Source organism: Chelonia mydas, chromosome 5 (genome assembly GCF_015237465.2).
Source record: "Chelonia mydas isolate rCheMyd1 chromosome 5, rCheMyd1.pri.v2, whole genome shotgun sequence".
Classification (NCBI taxonomy): Eukaryota; Metazoa; Chordata; order Testudines; family Cheloniidae; genus Chelonia; species Chelonia mydas.
In genome coordinates, this window is record NC_051245.2 from 125,428,909 (window position 1) to 125,448,721 (window position 19,813).

The 19,813-nt window shown below is 44.0% G+C and overlaps 1 protein-coding gene across 1 annotated transcript in view; it reads right to left on the reverse strand.

The window, feature by feature from the left end:
* Positions 1-19,813, reverse strand: part of DGKQ (diacylglycerol kinase theta) — a 180,324-nt gene that overhangs the window by 79,308 nt on the left and 81,203 nt on the right. The window contains 3 exon segments of the mRNA XM_007056846.4: positions 528-653; positions 2,806-2,891; positions 5,722-5,821. Of these exon segments, the coding sequence (XP_007056908.3) occupies positions 528-653; positions 2,806-2,891; positions 5,722-5,821 (312 nt within the window).

A 19,813-nucleotide genomic window follows, 5' to 3' on the forward strand; every position in this document is an offset into this window, starting at 1 on the left:
ACTCTGATTTATTGAGTGTCATCTAACAAATGACTGACTTACGAGGAGAGGCTGAGGGAACTGGGATTGTTTAGTCTACAGAAGAGAAGAATGAGGGGAGATTTGATAACTGCTTTTAACTACCTGAAAGGTGGTTCCAAAGAGGATGGATCTAGACTATTCTCAGTGGTAGCGGATGACACGACAAGGAGTAATGGTCTCAAGTTGCAGTGGGAGAGATTTAGGTTGGATATTAGGAAAAACTTTTTCACTAGGAGGGTGGTGAAACACTGGAATGCGTTACCTAGGGAGGTGGTGGAATCTCCTTCCTTAGAAGTCTTTAAGGTCAGGCTTGACAAAGCCCTGGCTGGGATGATTTAATTGGGGATCGGTCCTGCTTTGAGCAGGGGGTTGGACTAGATGACCTCCTGGAGGTCCCTTCCAACCCTGATATTCTATGATTCTATGACTTATTCATGGCCAGTTTTAAATACATAAAATTAACAAGGCTTTTATTTCCACAGATATGCCCAATGACGCTTACATACCAGAATGCCACACCACTCACACCTCATGCCAGACAGCACCTCTGAAGAACCACAGGTTTTCTTGCAGACCTCACAACGAGCACTGGACGAGAGATTTCCCTCCCTCCAATGATGATGGTATGTATCCTGAGAAAATGGATCAATCAACTGTATTATACCGAATGGTAAACACAACCATGTCCCTACATTATTAATTTAAAATTAACCCTAAAGGCTTTAGGAAAAACATCACAGAACGTTGCACATATTTAATGTAATTAATATATACAATATTTAAGTATTTTCCTATTGAAATATGGAGTAAGCAAGTTTGCAGCAGGCCATTAAAATCCCACAGAAAATCAAGGATAAAGAAGTCTCACTGGCCCGTTTTCCTGAGCATTGTAATGTTTAGCTCTGTAATAAATGCATCAACATAAGGAACAATATTTGGCACTTACATAGCACTTTCCATCTTTACAGCCCATTACAAAACTTAGTTTTCAAAATATTCAGAGAGACTAGAATTAGCATTTTACGGATTAAGATATTGAGCAGCAAACATTAAACATTTTGCCTGAGACATAAGCAGCAGCCAGCCTGAGGAATGGGTTTAGAGATCTCAGAAATGTGTGGCTTCTATAATAACTCTCTGTGTCCTTGGGGTGTGTCACGTTGCTCAAAAGCTCAAAATGCAGAAAAACCACAGGAAAACGATAAAAGACAAAAACCTCACATCACCTGTGGGTAAACACTTTTCACAATTCACTTTATCACTCTATGTCCGCCATATCAGTCCTCATCCTCAAAGGAAACCTGCACAATCCTTTCAAAAGACGAGCCCGGGAGCTTAAATTCATAACTTTGCTGAACACTCAATATCATGGATTGAACAGAGACAGTGTAGTTATAACTTATTACAACAATCTGTAACCCACTAACAGTCCCCCCAGGTCCCCATCTTCCTTTCCTCCCCTGACTGCAGGGATGTTAACAGGCCGTTTCCCCTGGAGTGGTCCCTTGAAATATTTTTGTTAATAAATTTGTTAGTCTCTAAGGTGTAACAAGTACTCCTTGTTCTTTTTGAAATATGTGATCACTACTTATGCTAAACAATCTGTTCCACCTTGTATTTAGCTGTGACACTCTGAGTACATTTCCCAGACCAAAAGAAGAGCTCTGTGTAAGCTCGAAAGCTTGTCTCTCTCACCAACAGATGTTGGTCCAATAAAGATATCACCTCACTCACCTTGTCTCTAATATCTTGAGGCCGACATTGCTACAACACTGCATACAGAAATATTAATTTTTATTTCATGTTCTACAAACAGTCCACAATGTATTATTCTTACACTAAACTTATACACAGCAAATTACTTTGCATTTGATCTTTGGCACCTATAGCTACTACAATAACGTGCCCTTTCAAAATGCTTGGTCAGTCTTTAGTACGAGAGATAGAAGGCCAAAAATTTTAAAGAGTGGTGCTAAAAGCTACGGTACAACTAACACCACATTTAGGCCTGAATTTCAGAAGTGCTCAGCATTCAGCACTAACTCTCTACTACCATGGAAGCTGCTGGTTGCTCAGCACCTCTGAAAATCAGGCCTCAATATCCACTTAATTACCAGAATTTTCAGCAGCCATCTTTTAAAGTTTTGGCCATGAAATCTGAGGTACAACAGGGAGAAGTGCAACAGCTATACAATCATTTTCCCCCTTCACAAAGAGAACACTACAATTTAGAAATGATGCATCAGTATGAAGGGCACATTGTACTTTGATGGTAATTCTATTCGTCCTGCCAACAGGCTTGTACTGTTTAGCATTACAGTTTCTCTAAAAAAGGTTCACATCATAAGAAGCAAAAAAAAAAAAAAAAAACTCTCAGAGAGAAGAGGGAATTTCCATTTCCCCATCACCAGAGCGGTCTTTTGTTTTTTAAATAAAGACCGAGATTTTCTGAACGCTCCTGGATATGTTCAACTTGAGCTCCACTGAGCATGTCTAAAATTCAGCAGCAATAACCTGCTGTCCATTGGACAAATGTCAGTAACATGTCAGAAAACAAAAAGTAACATCAGTTCCAATAAAATCCAATAATATACAGGATGTATTTTTCTGTTCCTTATAGATAAGGAACATATCTACCAAACCCATGTCGCTCACGCAGTAAACCACACAACAGAAACTGGAGGAGGATGTTATTGGGGGAGGGAGGGGAATCAGGTTTGTTTTACATTGAAAGTAACCGATTGTACTTCATGCTCTGTTCTAGCCACACAAGTTAACACTCACATGATCCTGATGCCCATCTTGATGGCACTGACGACAATCGCTACAAGCAAATGGGACACAATCCGTATGCACGTGTAGTTCACACACTGAAAGTAAAAAAATTAAACAGGAAATGTCTTTAACATCCAGGTTTGTTTTATTTTCCTATCTCCCCACATAGCATTTCTCATGCCTTTTACTGTTCAGCAAAGACAGGCAAAATACAAGACATTTATCTGTATTATGGTGTGTGTTATTCAATTTACTTTGCATTTAATTGATGCAACTATTATTTAACTGAAAAAGCAAGTATGTAGGAAGGCAAAACTAATTTTGCGCTTAAGTGATTTAATTATTTCTTCCAATAAAGTAAGATAAGAACAATTGGCTGGCTTATTATAAGGATGTCTATAGTCTGATTCAAAGAAACCAGTCCTCTTCCCTACCATAATCACCTCTCTCACCTTAAACTGGAAATTTTGCTTTAACAAAATGAGAAAGAGTTCAGGAGATTCCCATTAATAGGAAGGGCAACTTTCCCTATTTTCTATTGCTGAAAAATAACAAAGTCCTAAACACAGAAGAGTGATAGCCAGCCAAGACACACCCCAAACAAAAATTACACAGGGACAAATAGCCATGAACCTATTTGGAAGAAGAAGAAAAAGAAAAGAAAATTAGCTACAATCTAAGTTGTAAATAGAACTGTTCTTTAAAAGTGACCGTTCTGGGCGGACAGCAACATTTGTCTCTTCAAATAAATCAAGAACATGAATCTCAGGATTCCACCAAGCCTGCAAACCACCTCTTTCTGTAGCATTCAAGGAATCCATTGTTCCAACCACCTCACACAACTCGGACGAGTATTCCAGATCTGACGCAGGAGGTCAGCCCCGCTGACAGCCATTAACAATGACAGTCATGCTTTTACAAGAATCATCAAGTTACCCATTCTGTAAGCTTAATTTTAAAAGTGCTCTATAAGTTGTAAGAAATAAAGTCAATAAGCACATTCTAGCTAATTATTGCCCTACACACTGCTGTGGATGTAATTCTCCATTGCACATAAGCAAAGACGGTCTTTGTTTAAATCTACAGGAGAAGCAATATTGTTTTTCTTTTCTGAAAAGAATCCTTCTGAAAACTGCTATAACAAGATAGTAAGTATGAGATCCCTAAATAGATTAAATATTTCTTAACTTGACTACAAATCTACCCCAAAAATTACTTGGTAAAAAAAGATATTGTGCAGTTCCAGGGTTGTTATTTGTCAACTATTTTTAAAAAAAAATACACATTTGATAAGGAAAATGTTGACAGTTTTGTAAATTCAACCTGGGCTTAGAGACAAGCTGAGTTCTTTCCAGCCACACATCCAGTAATAAAGTTTCTTTAAACCAAATAAGGATTTCAGCGAGGTTACACAAGAGTAGCTGATTGGAGCGTAGCAACAATTCTGCTGTTGGTACACTTGGTAGAGTACAATCTGCAGCTCACGCAGCAAAGCTATGTTGGCTCTGCAGTACTAATAGGAGTAAAAGCTGGAACATGCATTTCAGTTTGGATATGGATATTGGATATGCCTCCAAATACCGAAAAGAATGAATTTGTTGAGTAGGATGGGGACAGTTTAGAGACAGCCACTTTCCCAAGAGAAACGGTCTTTAAAAAGCAAGATTTAGAAATGACTGGGGAGAACTGCTAAATGTGTCAACTTCAGCCCAGGAACTTAGGGTCAGAACTGAGCAGTCTTTATGGGCTCTTTCATAATGCATACTTTGATTGTTTAGTTTACAACTGAAGGACAGTATCTGCAGAAAGGTAGAGGAATTGGTCTATCAAATACAAAGTCATCAAATCAAAACTCATCTCAAGCTCTAAGTGCCTCTCTAACTGTCAACATTTCCATTTCTTTGAACTAGTCAATATGAAAACCATCAAAAGAGAACACAAGTTTTATCACCCAATTAAAAAAAGTATTTAAAACTAACTTTATAAAGCTTTTTTCTGATCCCTGATGCTGCTTACAAGGGTCTTCAGAATGGGCCCAAGACTACCCAACATAACTCCAGGTTCATCCCTATTGCCTCCATGCATGCTCAAACCTATTGTCTCTTCAGTTTCAGCCCTCCGGCCATGCATACAGGGGAACACTAGAGCAGGGATAAAATTTTCAGCAGTGCCTTACCAACTCCCAATGACTTTCATTTTTGAAACGGACATGTCATTCATGAACGGCATGGCCATGCGGGAGTTAGGCAGATTGCCCCAAACAAGTGCCAACGAAGCCTTCAGACCAACATGTATTATGTTTACAGCACTTTTTACAGAAAAGCTACTTTGGAACATTTTTACTGATACTATTTTCATGTCCCTTTAGGTGCCCTAACTACCATCAACAGACCGTGGCAGAGAAGTGAGAATATGTTAAAAGCAGTCTAAAATAGGTTTTCTGTCAAAATTGTTGGTATTTATTTAAGTCCCAGTATTTCAAAATACTTCAGGGGTAGGTGTTCGTGCTACACACTAACAGAAAGCTCAGAATCACATTTCTCCAAGGGGAGGAGGCTTGCTTTTGGGCCTGTCACTGACCCGCAGCAGCATCAACAATAATTCAAGGACCAGAGTAAAATCAGGGGATGGAAACCACATTTGGTGAAGAGACTTATGTCTGCATGTATTTTTGTTCCTTGTTTTTAAGGTAACTGTTTGAAGGTGCTTGGTAGTTTGCAATGTTGGTTCAGACACAAAGATTATTGGACAGAACACAAATGAAGCAGTCCAGAGAACAAATTAAGTAGAGTTTATCTCATGAATGCAAAAAGAAAGGAATTTATGTCAGGGTTATCATTAGCATACATTATATATCTTTAGAAATACACATATATCTATTTTTATGTGACACAAATGACTGTGCATATACACATTTTAAATTACCTTCACATCGAAATGCAAGGGACTCTAACTGCTTTCTGCATACGGTGCAAAACTTTTTTTTGTAATGTCCCAGAGGTCCAAAACAATGTGCAACTGGAACCTGTCAATGAAAATATACAGGGTAAATCTTTAACAATCACTGTCAATGACTATTAAGAAGAATTCTAAATCATTGAAAGTTCCTTTATATACTATATGCTCCAATACATGACTTTATACTATGTGCACACACAGAAATGGGGAGGAACACAAATTGAAAACAAATACACTAGTTTTATTATAAACACCCAGGCATCTCAAAATTTAAAAAGTGAAACAAGAAAAGGGTGGCACTCATGAGGTTTTATTATTGAAATAGCATCCGAAGGCTCCAATTATTATCAGGGTCCCACACAGAGACATGGTCCTTGCCCTTAAAAGTATTTGAACAGACAAGATGAACACAAACAATATACAAGAAAAATGCCAAAAGATGCATATATATCCAGTGAATAATCATTTTTAAAATTAAAGATTTTCTTCCACCCCACTATGCTCCATGTCTTTTGGCCCATCTCAGTCCCATTGCCAAGGAAGGCCATGTCTACACTACGAAAGTACTCCGATTTTACAGAAGTCGATTTTTGGGAACAAATTGTATAAAGTCGAGTGCATGCGCCCACACTAAGCACAGTAATTCGACGGTGTGCGTCCACAGTACTGTGGCAAGCGTCAACATTCTGAGCAGTACACTGTGGGTAGCTATCCCACAGTTCCCGGAGTCCCCGCTGCTCATTGGAATTCTGGGCTGAGCTCCCAATGCCTGATGGGGCCAAAAGTTTGTCACAGGTGGTTCTGGGTAAATGTCGTCAGTCAACCCTCCCTCCCTCCGTGAAAGCACAGCAGACAATCGTTTCGCGCCCTTTTCCCTGGATTGCCCGAGCAGACGCCATAGCACAGTAAGCATGGAGCCCGTTCAGCTCACCACAGCAGTTATGACCATTGTAAACACCCCGTGCATTATCGTGCAGTTTATGCAGAACCAGCACCTGAAAAACCAGGCGAGGAGGCGACGGAAGTGCGGTGATGAGGACATGAACACAGATTTCTCTAAAACCGCGGTCCCCAGCAATTTGGAGATCATGGTATTACTGGGACAGGCTCATGCTGTGGAACACCGATTCTGGGCCCGGGAAACAAGCACAGAGTGGTGGGACCGCATAGTGTTGCAGGTTTGGGATGATTCCCAGTGGCTCCGAAACTTTCACATGCGTAAGGGCACTTTCATAGAACTTTGTGACTTGCTTTCCCCTGCCCTGAAGCGCAAGAATACCAAGATGAGACCAGCCCCCACAGTTCACAAGCGAGTGGCAATAGCCCTGTGGAAGCTTGCAACACCAGACAGCTACCGGTCAGTCGGTAATCAATTTGGAGTGGGCATATCTACTGCAGGGGTTGCTGTGATGTAAGTAGCCAATGCAATCATTGAGCTGCTGCTATCAAAGGTAGTGACTCTGGGAAATGTGCAGGTCATACTAGATGGCTTTGCTGCAATGGGATTCCCTAACTATGGTGGGGCTATAGACAGAACCTATATCCCTATCTTGGGACCGGACCACCAGTGCAGCCGGTATATAAACCGCAAGGGATACTTTTCAGTGGTGCTGCAAGCACTGGTGGATCACAAGGGACGTTTCACCAACTTCAACGTGGGATGGCCGGGAAAGGTTCATGACGCTCGCGTCTTCAGGAACTCTGGTCTGTTTAAATGGCTGCAGGAAGGGATTTACTTCCGAGACCAGAAAATAACTGTTGGGGATGTTGAAATGCCTATAGTTATCCTTGGGGACCCAGCCTACTCCTTAATGCCCTGGCTTATGAAGCCGTACACAGGCACCCTGGACAGTAGTTAGGAACTGTTCAACTATAGGCTGAGCAAGTGCAGAATGGTGGTAGAGTGTGCATTTGGACGTTTAAAAGGTCGCTGGCGCAGTTTACTGGCTCGCTCAGACCTCAGCAAAACCAATATTCCCATTGTTATTGCTGCTTGCTGTGTGCTCCACAATCTCTGTGAAAGTAAGGGGGAGACATTTATGACTGGGTGAGAGGTGGATGCAAATCACCTGGCTGCTGAATAAGCGCAGCCAGACACCAGGGCGGTTAGAAGAGCACAGGAGGGCGCGGTACGCATCAGAGAAGCTTTGAAAACCAGTTTCATGACTGGCGAGGGTACTGTGTGACACTTCTGTTTGTTTCTCCTTGATGAAAACCCACCCCCTTGGTTGTCTCTAAATTCCCTGTAAGCCACCCGCTCTCCCCACTTCGATCAAAGCTTGCTTGCAAAGGAAATAAAGTCACTATCGTTTAAAAAACATGTATTCTTTATTAATTGATTATAAAAATAGGGAGATAACTCACAAGGTAGCCTGGGTGGGGTGTGGGAGGAGGGTAGGAGGGAAGGAAAAGGCCACTTTAAAACTTCTTGAATGACAGCCTTCTGTTGTTTGGGCTGTCCACTGGTGTGGAGTGGTTGTGTGCCCGGAGCCTTCTTCTCTCCCCCCGCCCCCCACCGGCATTCTTGGGCATCTGGGTGAGGAGGCTATGGAACCTGGGGAGGAGGGAGTGCGGTTAAACAGGGGCTGCAGCAGCAGTCTGTGATCCTGCTGCCGTTCATGAACCTCCACCAGACGCCAGAGCATGTCCGTTTGATCCCGCAGTAGCCCCAGCGTTGCCTCATGCCTCCTCCAATCTTCCTGCCGCCACCTCTCCTCACGTTCATCAGCCACTTTCCTGTACTCTGCTACTGTGTCCCTCCACACATTCTGCTGAGCTCTGTCAGTGCCGGACGACTGCATGAGCTCAGAGAACTTTTCATCGCGTGTACATTTTTTTCGCCGCCTTATCTGAGATAGCCTTTGGGACGGAGGAGGGAGGCTTGAAACATTTGCAGCTGTTGGAGGAAAAAAAAGGGAGTGAAGTATTTTAAAAGATACATTTTACAGAACAATGGCTATACTCTTTCATGGTGAACAACACTATTCACATTACATAGCACATGTGATTTTGGTACACGGTCACATTTTGCATCTTATATTGAGTGCCTGCGGCTTTGGCGTTAGAGATCACACACACAGTGCCAGGCAACAGAATTCGGCTTGCAGGCAGCCATGGTAAGCCATAGTCTTTCGGCTTCTGCAACCTTCATAACAGCAGCACCCTCCTCTCCCATACCAAGCAAAGCACGTTGAGTTGGCCATTTAGTGCTGCAGTTTTCCTATTAACATGCAGTAGCAGAAACCAAACTAACCCCCCCCGCAATTCTCTGGGATGATCGCTTTACCCCTCCCCCCACCGCATGGCTGGTATCAGGGAAGATGCCTGCTAGCCAAACGCGAACAGCTCAGCACCAATACCCCCCCCCCACACACACACACACAACATGGTTAACTGCGGGGAGGATTTCTTTTCAGCCACAGGCAAACAGCCCAGTAGGAACGGGCACCTCTGAATGTCCCCTTAAATTCCCCTATTTCAACCAGGTTACCATGAATGATATCACTCTTCTGAGGATAACACAGAGAGATAAAGAATGGATGTTGCTTGAATGCCAGCAAACACCGGGACCAAACACTGCCAGGCTTTGTCATGCAATGATACCAGATTACTTGCTACTAGCATGGCGTGGTAAAGTGTCCTACCATGGAGGACGGAATAAGGCTGCTCTCCCCAGAAACCTTCTGCAAAGGCTTTTAGAGTACCTCCAGGAGAGCTTCGTGGAGATGTCCCTGGCAGATTTCCGCTCCATCCCCAGACACGTTAGCAGACTTTTCCAGTAGCTGTACTGGCCACGAATCCATCCCAAGTCCTCAGGGCTACTTAATCATTAAAAAATGCTTGCTTTTATAACATGTATTATATTTTAAAAGGTACACTCACCAGAGGTCCCTTCTCTGGCTTCGTTGGGTTGGGAGGGTATTTCAGTCAGGGTGATAAAAAGATCCTGGCTGTCAGGGAGAACAGTGTGCTGTGTGCTCTCCTCAAGCTTCTCCTCCTCCTCCTCCTCATCTTCCCCATCCACAAAATCCTCAGGCATGGTGGAGAGTACCCCATCATTGGAGTCCACAGACAGGGGTAGTGGTGGCGGCCCCCCCTAGAATTGCATGCAGCTCAGCGTAGAAGCGGCATGTCTGGGGCTCTGTCCCGGAGCATCCGTTTGATTCTTTGGTTTTCTGGTACGCGTGTCTGAGCTCCTTAAGTTTCACGTGGCACTGTGTTGCGTCCCTGCTGTAGCCTCTGGCCCTCATGGCCTCGGAGATTTTTTGAAATGTTTTGGCATTTCGTGTTTTGGAACGTAGTTCTGATAGCACGGATTCCTCTCCCCATACAGCGATCAGATCCAGTACCTCCCATTCGGTCCATGCTGGAGCTCTTTTTCGATTCTGGGACTGCATGGTCACCTGTGCTGATGAGCTCTGCATGGTCACCTGTGCTGATGAGCTCGCCTGGCCAAACAGGAAATGAGATTCAAAAGTACAGGCTTTTCCTGTACACCTGGCCAGTGCATCCGAGTTCAGAGTGCTGTCCAGAGCAGTCACAATGGTGCACTGTGGGATAGCTCCCGGAGGCCAATACCTTCGAATTGCATCCACACTAACTCTAATTTGAAACAGCGATGTCGATTTCAGCACTAATCCCCTTGTTGGGGATGAGTACAGAAATCGGTTTTAAGAGCCCTTTATGTAGAAAAAAATGGCTTTGTTGTGTGGACGGGTGCAGGGTTAATTCGATTTAACGCTGCTAAAGCCAAAATAAACTCATAGCGTAGATCAGGCCGAACTGACCAAGGGTGTCCTCTCCACATGGCCCTCCCAAGGCACAAACTGACAATTATCCAAAAGAACAACTTAACCTTGCAAAGCCTGGACAGCAAAGACACCCATGCCAAACTGCGGCAGTTACAATAGCCTGAATATCCCTTATTACAGCGAGGTGGAAGACGACCAGATTGTGTAAATTACTGTGCTGAATCACAAGGATGGATGTATTAGTATTATTGCGACACTGGGAGCCAAATCTGTGGCTTGGCTCAAAGAGGAATTGCTCATCTTCCCACTGGACAGTGGTATCTCAAGATTCTGTTGCTATGGACAGCACTAACAGGTTTAACAAAACATTTTTAGTGCCGCTATACTCTTCTCATAAAGTAATGCAACAAAAATCTAATGATTTTTCTCACACATTGATGATTGCTGCTAGATTGGGAAGTGCAGGGCCAATGGAAAAAAGCACATGTGGAATTCCATCTTCCAATATAGTAGGAAAAATGCCCCAACTTAGAGTCTTTTAACACTACATCTCCCTATTCATAACACAGCCTGGATCTAGTAACAACAACTACAGCTGACTCTTTGGACTGGATCTTTCTTCAGGTGCAATGATGCTTCCAAACAAACAACAACAGACAGGAATAAGAACATAAGAACAGCGATACTGGGTCAGACGAAAGGTCCATCTAACCCAGTATCCTGTCTTCCAACAGTAGCCAATCCCAGGTGCCCCAGAGGGAATGAACAGAACAGGTAATCATCAAGTGACCCATCCCCTGTCTCCCATTTCCAGCTTCTGGCAAACAGAGGGTAGGGACTCCATCCCTGCCCATCCTGGCTAATAGCCATTTATGGACCTATCCTCCATGAATTTATCTAATTCTTTTTTGAACACTGTTATAGTCTTGGTCTTCACAACATCCTCTGGCAAGGAGTTCCACAGTTTGATTGTGCATTGTGGGAAGAAATACTTCCTTTTATTTGTTTTAAACCTGCTGCCTATTAATTTCATTTGGTGACCTCTAATTCTTGTGTTATGAGAAGGAGTAAATAACACTTCCTTATTTACTTTCTCCACACCAGTCATGATGTTATAGACCTCAATCATATCCCTTCCAAGCTGAAAAGTCCCAGTCTTATTAATCTCTCCTCATATGGAAGCTATTCCATACCCCTTATAATTTTTATGCCTTTTTCTGAGCCTTTTCCAATTCCAAAATATCTTTTCTGAGATGGGGTGACCACATCTGCACACAGAATTCAAGATGCGGGCGTACCATGGATTTATATAGAGGCAATATGATATTTTCTGTTTTATTATCTATCCCTTTCCTATTTAAGGATTCCCAACATTGTTAGCTTTTTAGACTCCCGCTGCACACTGAGTGGATGTTTTCAGAGAACTATCCACATTGACTCCAAGATCTCTTTCTTGAGTGCTCCAGCTAATTTAGACCCCATCATTTTATATGTATAGTTGGGATTATGTTTTCCAATGTGCTTTACTTTGCATTTATCAACATTGAATTTCATCTGCCATTGTGTTGTCCCGTCACCCAGTTTTGTGAGAGCCTTTTGTAAGTCCCAAGCAGACTGTGAGGAGTTAACTATCTTGAGTAGTTTCGTATCATCTGTAAATTTTGCCAACTTTACCCCTTTTTCCAGATCATTTCTGAATATGTTGAACGGTACTTGTCCCAGTACAGATCCCTGAGGGACACCACTATTTATGAATGAAAAGTAAAAACATGAAATGGAAAATTTTAAAGGATTATTTACGTATTTAATCCACACTGAAGACACACTAGTATTTGAAGTAGCATATTCCTGTCACATTAGTACACTCATACAATAAGCCAAAAGTACAAATGTCTCTTTTAGACTTTAGAATTCAAATGACTGGTGTCACAAAGTTCAGGTATAATTTAGGTTAACTGCATTTTAAAATTTCAAATTTACAATTTTATATTACACAGTCTGCCTCTTGAACGGAGTAATCCACGTACCCTTCATGACAAGATATGATATCACATCATTTATCATCATCTATGGCTCCATGACAATTAGCCTTGTCACATTTCTGATAAGAACTATCTGAAGTACATTTGGAACAACATTTCACTACAATATTGCACAATAAAAATCATTTCCAGTAAAAATGTGTTAACAGCAGCTTTTAGATGATACTTGAGATCACACAAATACCACATTTCCATACTCACTCCAGCAGACAATCCCACAGAATTATTTAGCAGGATCTGACTGTTCCTTGAGTATTAGGATTTTCCTGTATTTGCTAGCAGCAATCTGAAATTGATCAGAATCACATCATTCCAGTCAGCTTCTAAAGGGTTCGCACTGGGAAGCTCTAGTATACCAGAACACAGGCATGATTATGCTAAGCAATTCTATTCCGGAAATGTTCATGACAAAGTAAGTGAAACAAAGGTTTGCCAGTCGCAGGATGGGGAAAGAGACCCCAGGTGACTGGATGGGTGCAGAATGATGGGACAGAGACTGACACATAAATGAAACAAGGGATAGTGAAATGAAAAACTAAAAGTAAAATACTTTTTTTTTTAAATTGGCTGAGCAGATTCCTAACATGAATTATTGATCTAATCTGAATTAATTCTGATGGACAAAAGGGGGAAAGAAGATGATGATGAAAGGATTCCCTCCCTAAAGGCAAAAATACAACTAAAACACTTACTTAAACATATTCCCAGGTATATTAAGATAGGAAAACATTAACGCTAAAGTTACAACCACAGACGCATAAATGTCAATATAATTCCCATGGCAAACATAACTCACAGCCCTGCGTATATGCACTAGTTTTTAAATTTTCTATTAAGACATAAAATGGCACTTTGGTCAAGTTACATTGATTCCTATAAATATACATGTATACACTGTAATTTAAAGTTTCCTAATATGCATGTGTAACATCTCAACCACAAGATTGTATTCACATTAGAGCTGGTCAAAAATTTTCAGACGGAACACTTTTCTGTCAGAAAGTGTTGATTTGACGGAAGCCAAATGTTCTGTAGCAAAAGAGAATCATAGAAATGTTGGGCTGGAAGGGACCTCAGGAGGTCATCTAGTCCAGCCCCCTGTGCTGAGGAAGGACCAAGTAAACCTAGACCATCCCTGACAAGTGTTTGTCCAGCCTGTTCTTAAAAACCTCCAATGATGTGATTCCACAACCTCCCTTGGAAGCTTGTTCCAGAGCTTAACTATCCTTAGGGTATGTCTACACTACGGAATAAGGTCGAATTTATAGAAGTCGGTTTTTTAGAAATCGGTTTTATATATTCGAGTGTGTGTGTCCCCACAGAAAATGCTCTAAGTGCATTAAGTGCATTAACTCGGCAGAGTGTTTCCACAGTACTGAGGCTAGAGTCGACTTCCGGAGCGTTGCACTGTGGACAGCTATCCCACAGTTCCTGCAGTCTCCGCTGCCCACTGGAATTCTGGGTTGAGATCCCAATGCCTGATGGAGCTAAAACATTGTCGCGGGTGGTTCTGGGTACATATCGTCAGTCCCCCCTTCCCTCCCTCCCTCCGTGAAAGCAAGGGCAGACAATCGTTTCGCGCCTTTTTTCCTGAGTTACCTGTGCAGACGCCATACCACCGCAAGCATGGAGCCCGCTCAGGTAACCATCACCGTATGTCTCCTGGGTGCTGGCAGACGCGGTACTGCATTGCTACACAGTAGCAGCAACCCATTGCCTTGTGGCAGCAGACGGTGCAATACGACTGGTAGCCGTCCTCGTCATGTCCGAGGTGCTCCTGGCCGCGTCGGCTGGGAGCGCCTGGGCAGCCATGGGCGCAGGGACTAAATTTGGAGTGACTTCACCAGGTCATTTTCTTTAGTCCTGCAGTCAGTCCTATTGAACCATCTTATGGTGAGCAGGCAGGCAATACGGATTGCTAGCAGTCGTACTGTACCATCTTCTGCCGGGCAGGCAAGAGATGACGATGGCTAGCAGTGGTATTGTACCATCTTCTGCCGGACAGGCAAGAGATGATGATGGCTAGCAGTCGTACTGTACCATCTTCTGCCAAGCAGCCATGAGATGTGGATGGCATGCAGTCCTTCTGCACCGTCTGCTGCCAGCCAAAGATGTAAAAGATAGATGGAGTGGATCAAAACAAGAAATAGACCAGATTTGTTTTGTACTCATTTGCCTCCTCCCCCGTCTAGGGGACTCATTCCTCTAGGTCACACTGCAGTCTCTCACAGAGAAGGTGCAGCGAGGTAAATCTAGCCATGTATCAATCAGAGGCCAGGCTAACCTCCTTGTTCCAATAAGAACAATAACTTAGGTGCACCATTTCTTATTGGAACCCTCCGTGAAGTCCTGCCTGAAATACTCCTTGATGTAAAGCCACCCCCTTTGTTGATTTTAGCTCCCTGAAGCCAACCCTGTAAGTCGTGTCCTCAGTCACCCCTCCCTCCGTCAGAGCAACGGCAGACAATCGTTCCGTGCCTTTTTTCTGTGCGGACGCCATACCAAGGCAAGCATGGAGCCCGCTCAGCTCACTTTGGCAATTAGGAGCACATTAAACACCACACGCATTATCCAGCAGCATATGCAGCACCAGAACCTGGCAAAGCGATACCGGGCGAGGAGGCGACGTCAGCGCGGTCACGTGAGTGATCAGGACATGGACACAGATTTCTCTGAAAGCATGGGCCCTGCCAATGCATGCATCATGGTGCTAATGGGGCAGGTTCATGCTGTGGAACGCCAATTCTGGGCTCGGGAAACAAGCACAGACTGGTGGGACCGCATAGTGTTGCAGGTCTGGGACGATTCCCAGTGGCTGCGAAACTTTCGCATGCGTAAGGGCACTTTCATGGAACTTTGTGACTTGCTTTCCCCTGCCCTGAAGCGCATGAATACCAAGATGAGAGCAGCCCTCACAGTTGAGAAGCGAGTGGCAATAGCCCTGTGGAAGCTTGCAACGCCAGACAGCTACCGGTCAGTTGGGAATTAATTTGGAGTGGGCAAATCTACTGTTGGGGCTGCTGTGATGCAAGTAGCCCACACAAACAAAGATCTGCTGATATCAAGGGTAGTGACCCTGGGAAATGTGCAGGTCATAGTGGATGGCTTTGCTGCAATGGGATTCCCTAACTGTGGTGGGGCCATAGACGGAACCCATATCCCTGTCTTGGCACCGGAGCACCAAGCCGGCGAGTACATAAACCGCAAGGGGTACTTTTCAATAGTGTTGCAAGCTCTGGTGGATCACAAGGGACGTTTCACCAACATCAACTTGGGATGGCCGAGAAAGGTACATGACGCTCGCATCTTCAGGAACTCTGGTCTGTTTCAAAAGCTGCAGGAAGGGACTTTATTCCCAGACCAGAAAATAACTGTTGGGGATGTTGAAATGCCTATATGTATCCTTGGGGACCCAGCCTACCCCTTAATGCCATGGCTCATGAAGCCGTACACAGGCAGCCTGGACAGTAGTCAGGAGCTGTTCAACTACAGGCTGAGCAAGTGCAGAATGGTGGTAGAATGTGCATTTGGACGTTTAAAGGCGCGCTAGGGCAGTTTACTGACTCGCTTAGACCTCAGCAAAACCAATATTCCCACTGTTATTACTGCTTGCTGTGTGCTCCACAATATCTGTGAGAGTAAGGGGGAGACGTTTATGGCGGGGTGGGAGGTTGAGGCAAATCGCCTGGCTGCTGGTTACGCGCAGCCAGACACCAGGGCGGTTAGAAGAGCACAGGAGGGCGCGGTACGCATCAGAGAAGCTTTGAAAACCAGTTTCATGACTGGCCAGGCTACGGTGTGAAAGTTCCCTTTGTTTCTCCTTGATGAAACCCCCCGCCCCTTGGTTCACTCTACTTCCCTGTAAGCTAACCACCCTCCCCTCCTCCCTTCGATCACCGCTTGCAGAGGCAATAAAGTCATTGTTGCTTCACATTCATGCATTCTTTATTCATTCATCACACAAATAGGGGGATGACTACTAAGGTAGCCCAGGAGGGGTGGTGGAGGAGGGAAGGAAAATGCCACACAGCACTTTAAAAGTTTACAACTTTAAAATTTATTGAATGACAGCCTTCTTTTTTTTGGGCAATCCTCTGTGGCGGAGTGGCCGGTTGGCCGGTGGCCCCCCCACCGCGTTCTTGGGCGTCTGGGTGTGGAGGCTATGGAACTTGAGGAGGGTGGTTGGTTACACAGGGGCTGTAGTGGCAGTCTGTGCTCCAGCTGCCTTTGCTGCAGCTCAACCATATACTGGAGCATACTGGTTTGGTCCTCCAGCAGCCTCAGCATTGAATCCTGCCTCCTCTCATCACGCTGCCGCCACATTTGAGCTTCAGCCCTGTCTTCAGCCCGCCACTTACTCTCTTCAGCCCGCCACTTACTCTCTTCAGCCTGCCACCTCTCCTCCCGGTCATTTTGTGCTTTCCTGCACTCTGACATTATTTGCCTCCACGCATTCGTCTGTGCTCTGTCAGTGTGGGAGGACAGCATGAGCTCGGAGAACATTTCATCTCGAGTGCGTTTTTTTTTTCTTTCTAATCTTCACTAGCCTCTGGGAAGAAGAAGATCCTGTGATCATTGAAACACACGCAGCTGGTGGAGAAAAAAAAGGGACAGCGGTATTTAAAAAGACACATTTTATAAAACACTGGCTACACTCTTTCAGGGTAAACCTTGCTGTTAACATTACATACATAGCACATGTGCTTTTGTTACAAGGTCGCATTTTGCCTCCCCCCACCGCGTGGCTACCCCCTCAACCCTCCTCCCTCCCTGTGGCTAACAGCGGGGAACATTTCTGTTCAGCCGCAGGCAAACAGCCCAGCAGGAATGGGCTCCTCTGAGTGTCTCCTGAAGAAAAGCACCCTATTTCAACCAGGTGACCATGGATTATATCTCACTCTCCTGAGGATAACACAGAGATAAAGAACGGATGTTGTTTGAACGCCAGCAAACATACACTGCAATGCTTTGTTGTACAATGATTCCCGAGTACGTGTTACTGGCCTGGAGTGGTAAAGTGTCCTACCATGAAGGACGCAATAAGTCTGCCCTCCCCAGAAACCTTTTGCAAAGGCTTTGGGAGTATATCCAGGAGAGCCGCGAATGCCAGGGCAAAGTAATCCTTTCACATGCTTGCTTTTAAACCATGTATAGTATTTTAAAAGGTACACTCACCGGAGGTCCCTTCTCCGCCTGCTGGGTCCAGGAGGCAGCCTTGGGTGGGTTCGGGGGGTACTGGCTCCAGGTCCAGGGTGAGAAACAGTTCCTGGCTGTCGGGAAAACCGGTTTCTCCGCTTGCTTGCTGTGAGCTATCTACAACCTCATCATCATCATCATCATCATCTTCTTCGTCCCCAAAACCTGCTTCCGTATTGCCTCCATCTCCATTGAAGGAGTCAAACAACACGGCTGGGGTAGTGGTGGCTGAACCCCCTAAAATGGCATGCAGCTCATCATAGAAGCGGCATGTTTGGGGCTCTGATCCGGAGCAGCCGTTCGCCTCTCTGGTTTTCTGGTAGGCTTGCCTCAGCTCCTTCAGTTTCACGCGGCACTGCTTCGGGTCCCTGTTATGGCCTCTGTCCTTCATGCCCTGGGAGATTTTGACAAAGGTTTTGGCATTTCGAAAACTGGAACGGAGTTCTGATAGCACAGATTCCTCTCCCCATACAGCGATCAGATCCCGTACCTCCTGTTCGGTCCATGCTGGAGCTCTTTTGCGATTCTGGGACTCCATCATGGTCACCTCTGCTGATGAGTTCTGCATGGTCACCTGCAGCTTGCCACGCTGGCCAAACAGGAAATGAGATTCAAAAGTTCGCGGTTCTTTTCCTGTCTACCTGGCCAGTGCATCTGAGTTGAGAGTGCTGTCCAGAGCGGTCAAAATGGAGCACTCTGGGATAGCTCCCGGAGGCCAATACCGTCGAATTGTGTCCACAGTGCCCCAAATTCGACCCGGCAAGGCCGATTTAAGCGCTAATCCACTTGTCAGGGGTGGAGTAAGGAAATCGATTTTAAGAGCCCTTTAAGTCGAAATAAAGGGTTTCATCGTGTGGACGGGTGCAGGTTTACATCGATTTAATGCTGCTAAATTCGACCTAAAGTCCTAGTGTAGACCAGGGCTTAGAGTTAGGAAGTGTAATAGCTAGTGTTAAGTCTCCCTTTGTTGCAGATTAGGCCCATCACTTCTCGTCCTGCCTTCAGGACAATCCCTTACCATGGAAGGTCTGGTGATGAGTTTGTAGTCCAAGTCCTGAAATAGTACTCATTTTGAAATGAGATTAAGTAGCTGTATTAATATTGTGCATTAAAAGCACGTGAGATGGCTTACATGGTCACAAAGAGTTGTAATTTCTTGGTTCTCATCAATTACTGAGCTCCTTTTGCAGTCCGATGACACTAAAATCAATCTGTACAGAACGATATAGAAACTTTATCCAAGAAATGCCATTAAAAATGTCTAAGTGCCAATATAGTACTGACCAAACACCTATTGACACAAAGGACAGTGTTAGTGCTTATTTCAATTTATACCCTGAAATGCCCTTGAATTCCCAGTTTACTTATGAACAGAGTATTCCCTAATTCTTCATTTCAGCATTTTGTTTCCAGCCATAACTCATGAAGACATCTGAGCATTGCCCTTTGGATACGGTCTTGCTGTGTAACTGGACATTGTCTTGCTGTATTACTTACGATATCATATAGAAATGTAGTGTACAGTATAAACAAACTGCTTTTACCATCATCAAATGGCTCTGCTTTCAATAATCTTCAAAGGCCTTTTGTTGCCACCACTATAAACACTATCCTTTACAATGATTAACCTTATTTTCTTCTACATTTATATGATTTACTGACCATGGCACTTCTAAATTATGTTAAAAATTCTTCCTATCAGGTGGCTTAGATGCAGACTACTGTTCAGAAAGTGAAATCAAGAGCATTGTGTACAAAGAAACATTAACAAGTATTTGTGGTACGGGGATGACTATTCTGTTTTCACCTATCTATAGCAGCTGTACTTGCCTTTTCTAATTCTGCTAGGGATTTTCCAATTCTCTTAACCTTTGCTCTACAGATAAGCTCCCAACAATGCCACGCATAATTGCTTCTGGCCCACAAAACACTCACAAAAGTATATACCCAGTCAAAAGACTTAAGGCTTTGAAAGCATTCTCCCTGGGAGAACAATGTGTTATTGGAATGTTAGCTTTTAAAAAATTAACATTACATTAGATTGTAAGCTCTTCAGGGCAGGGCAGTACA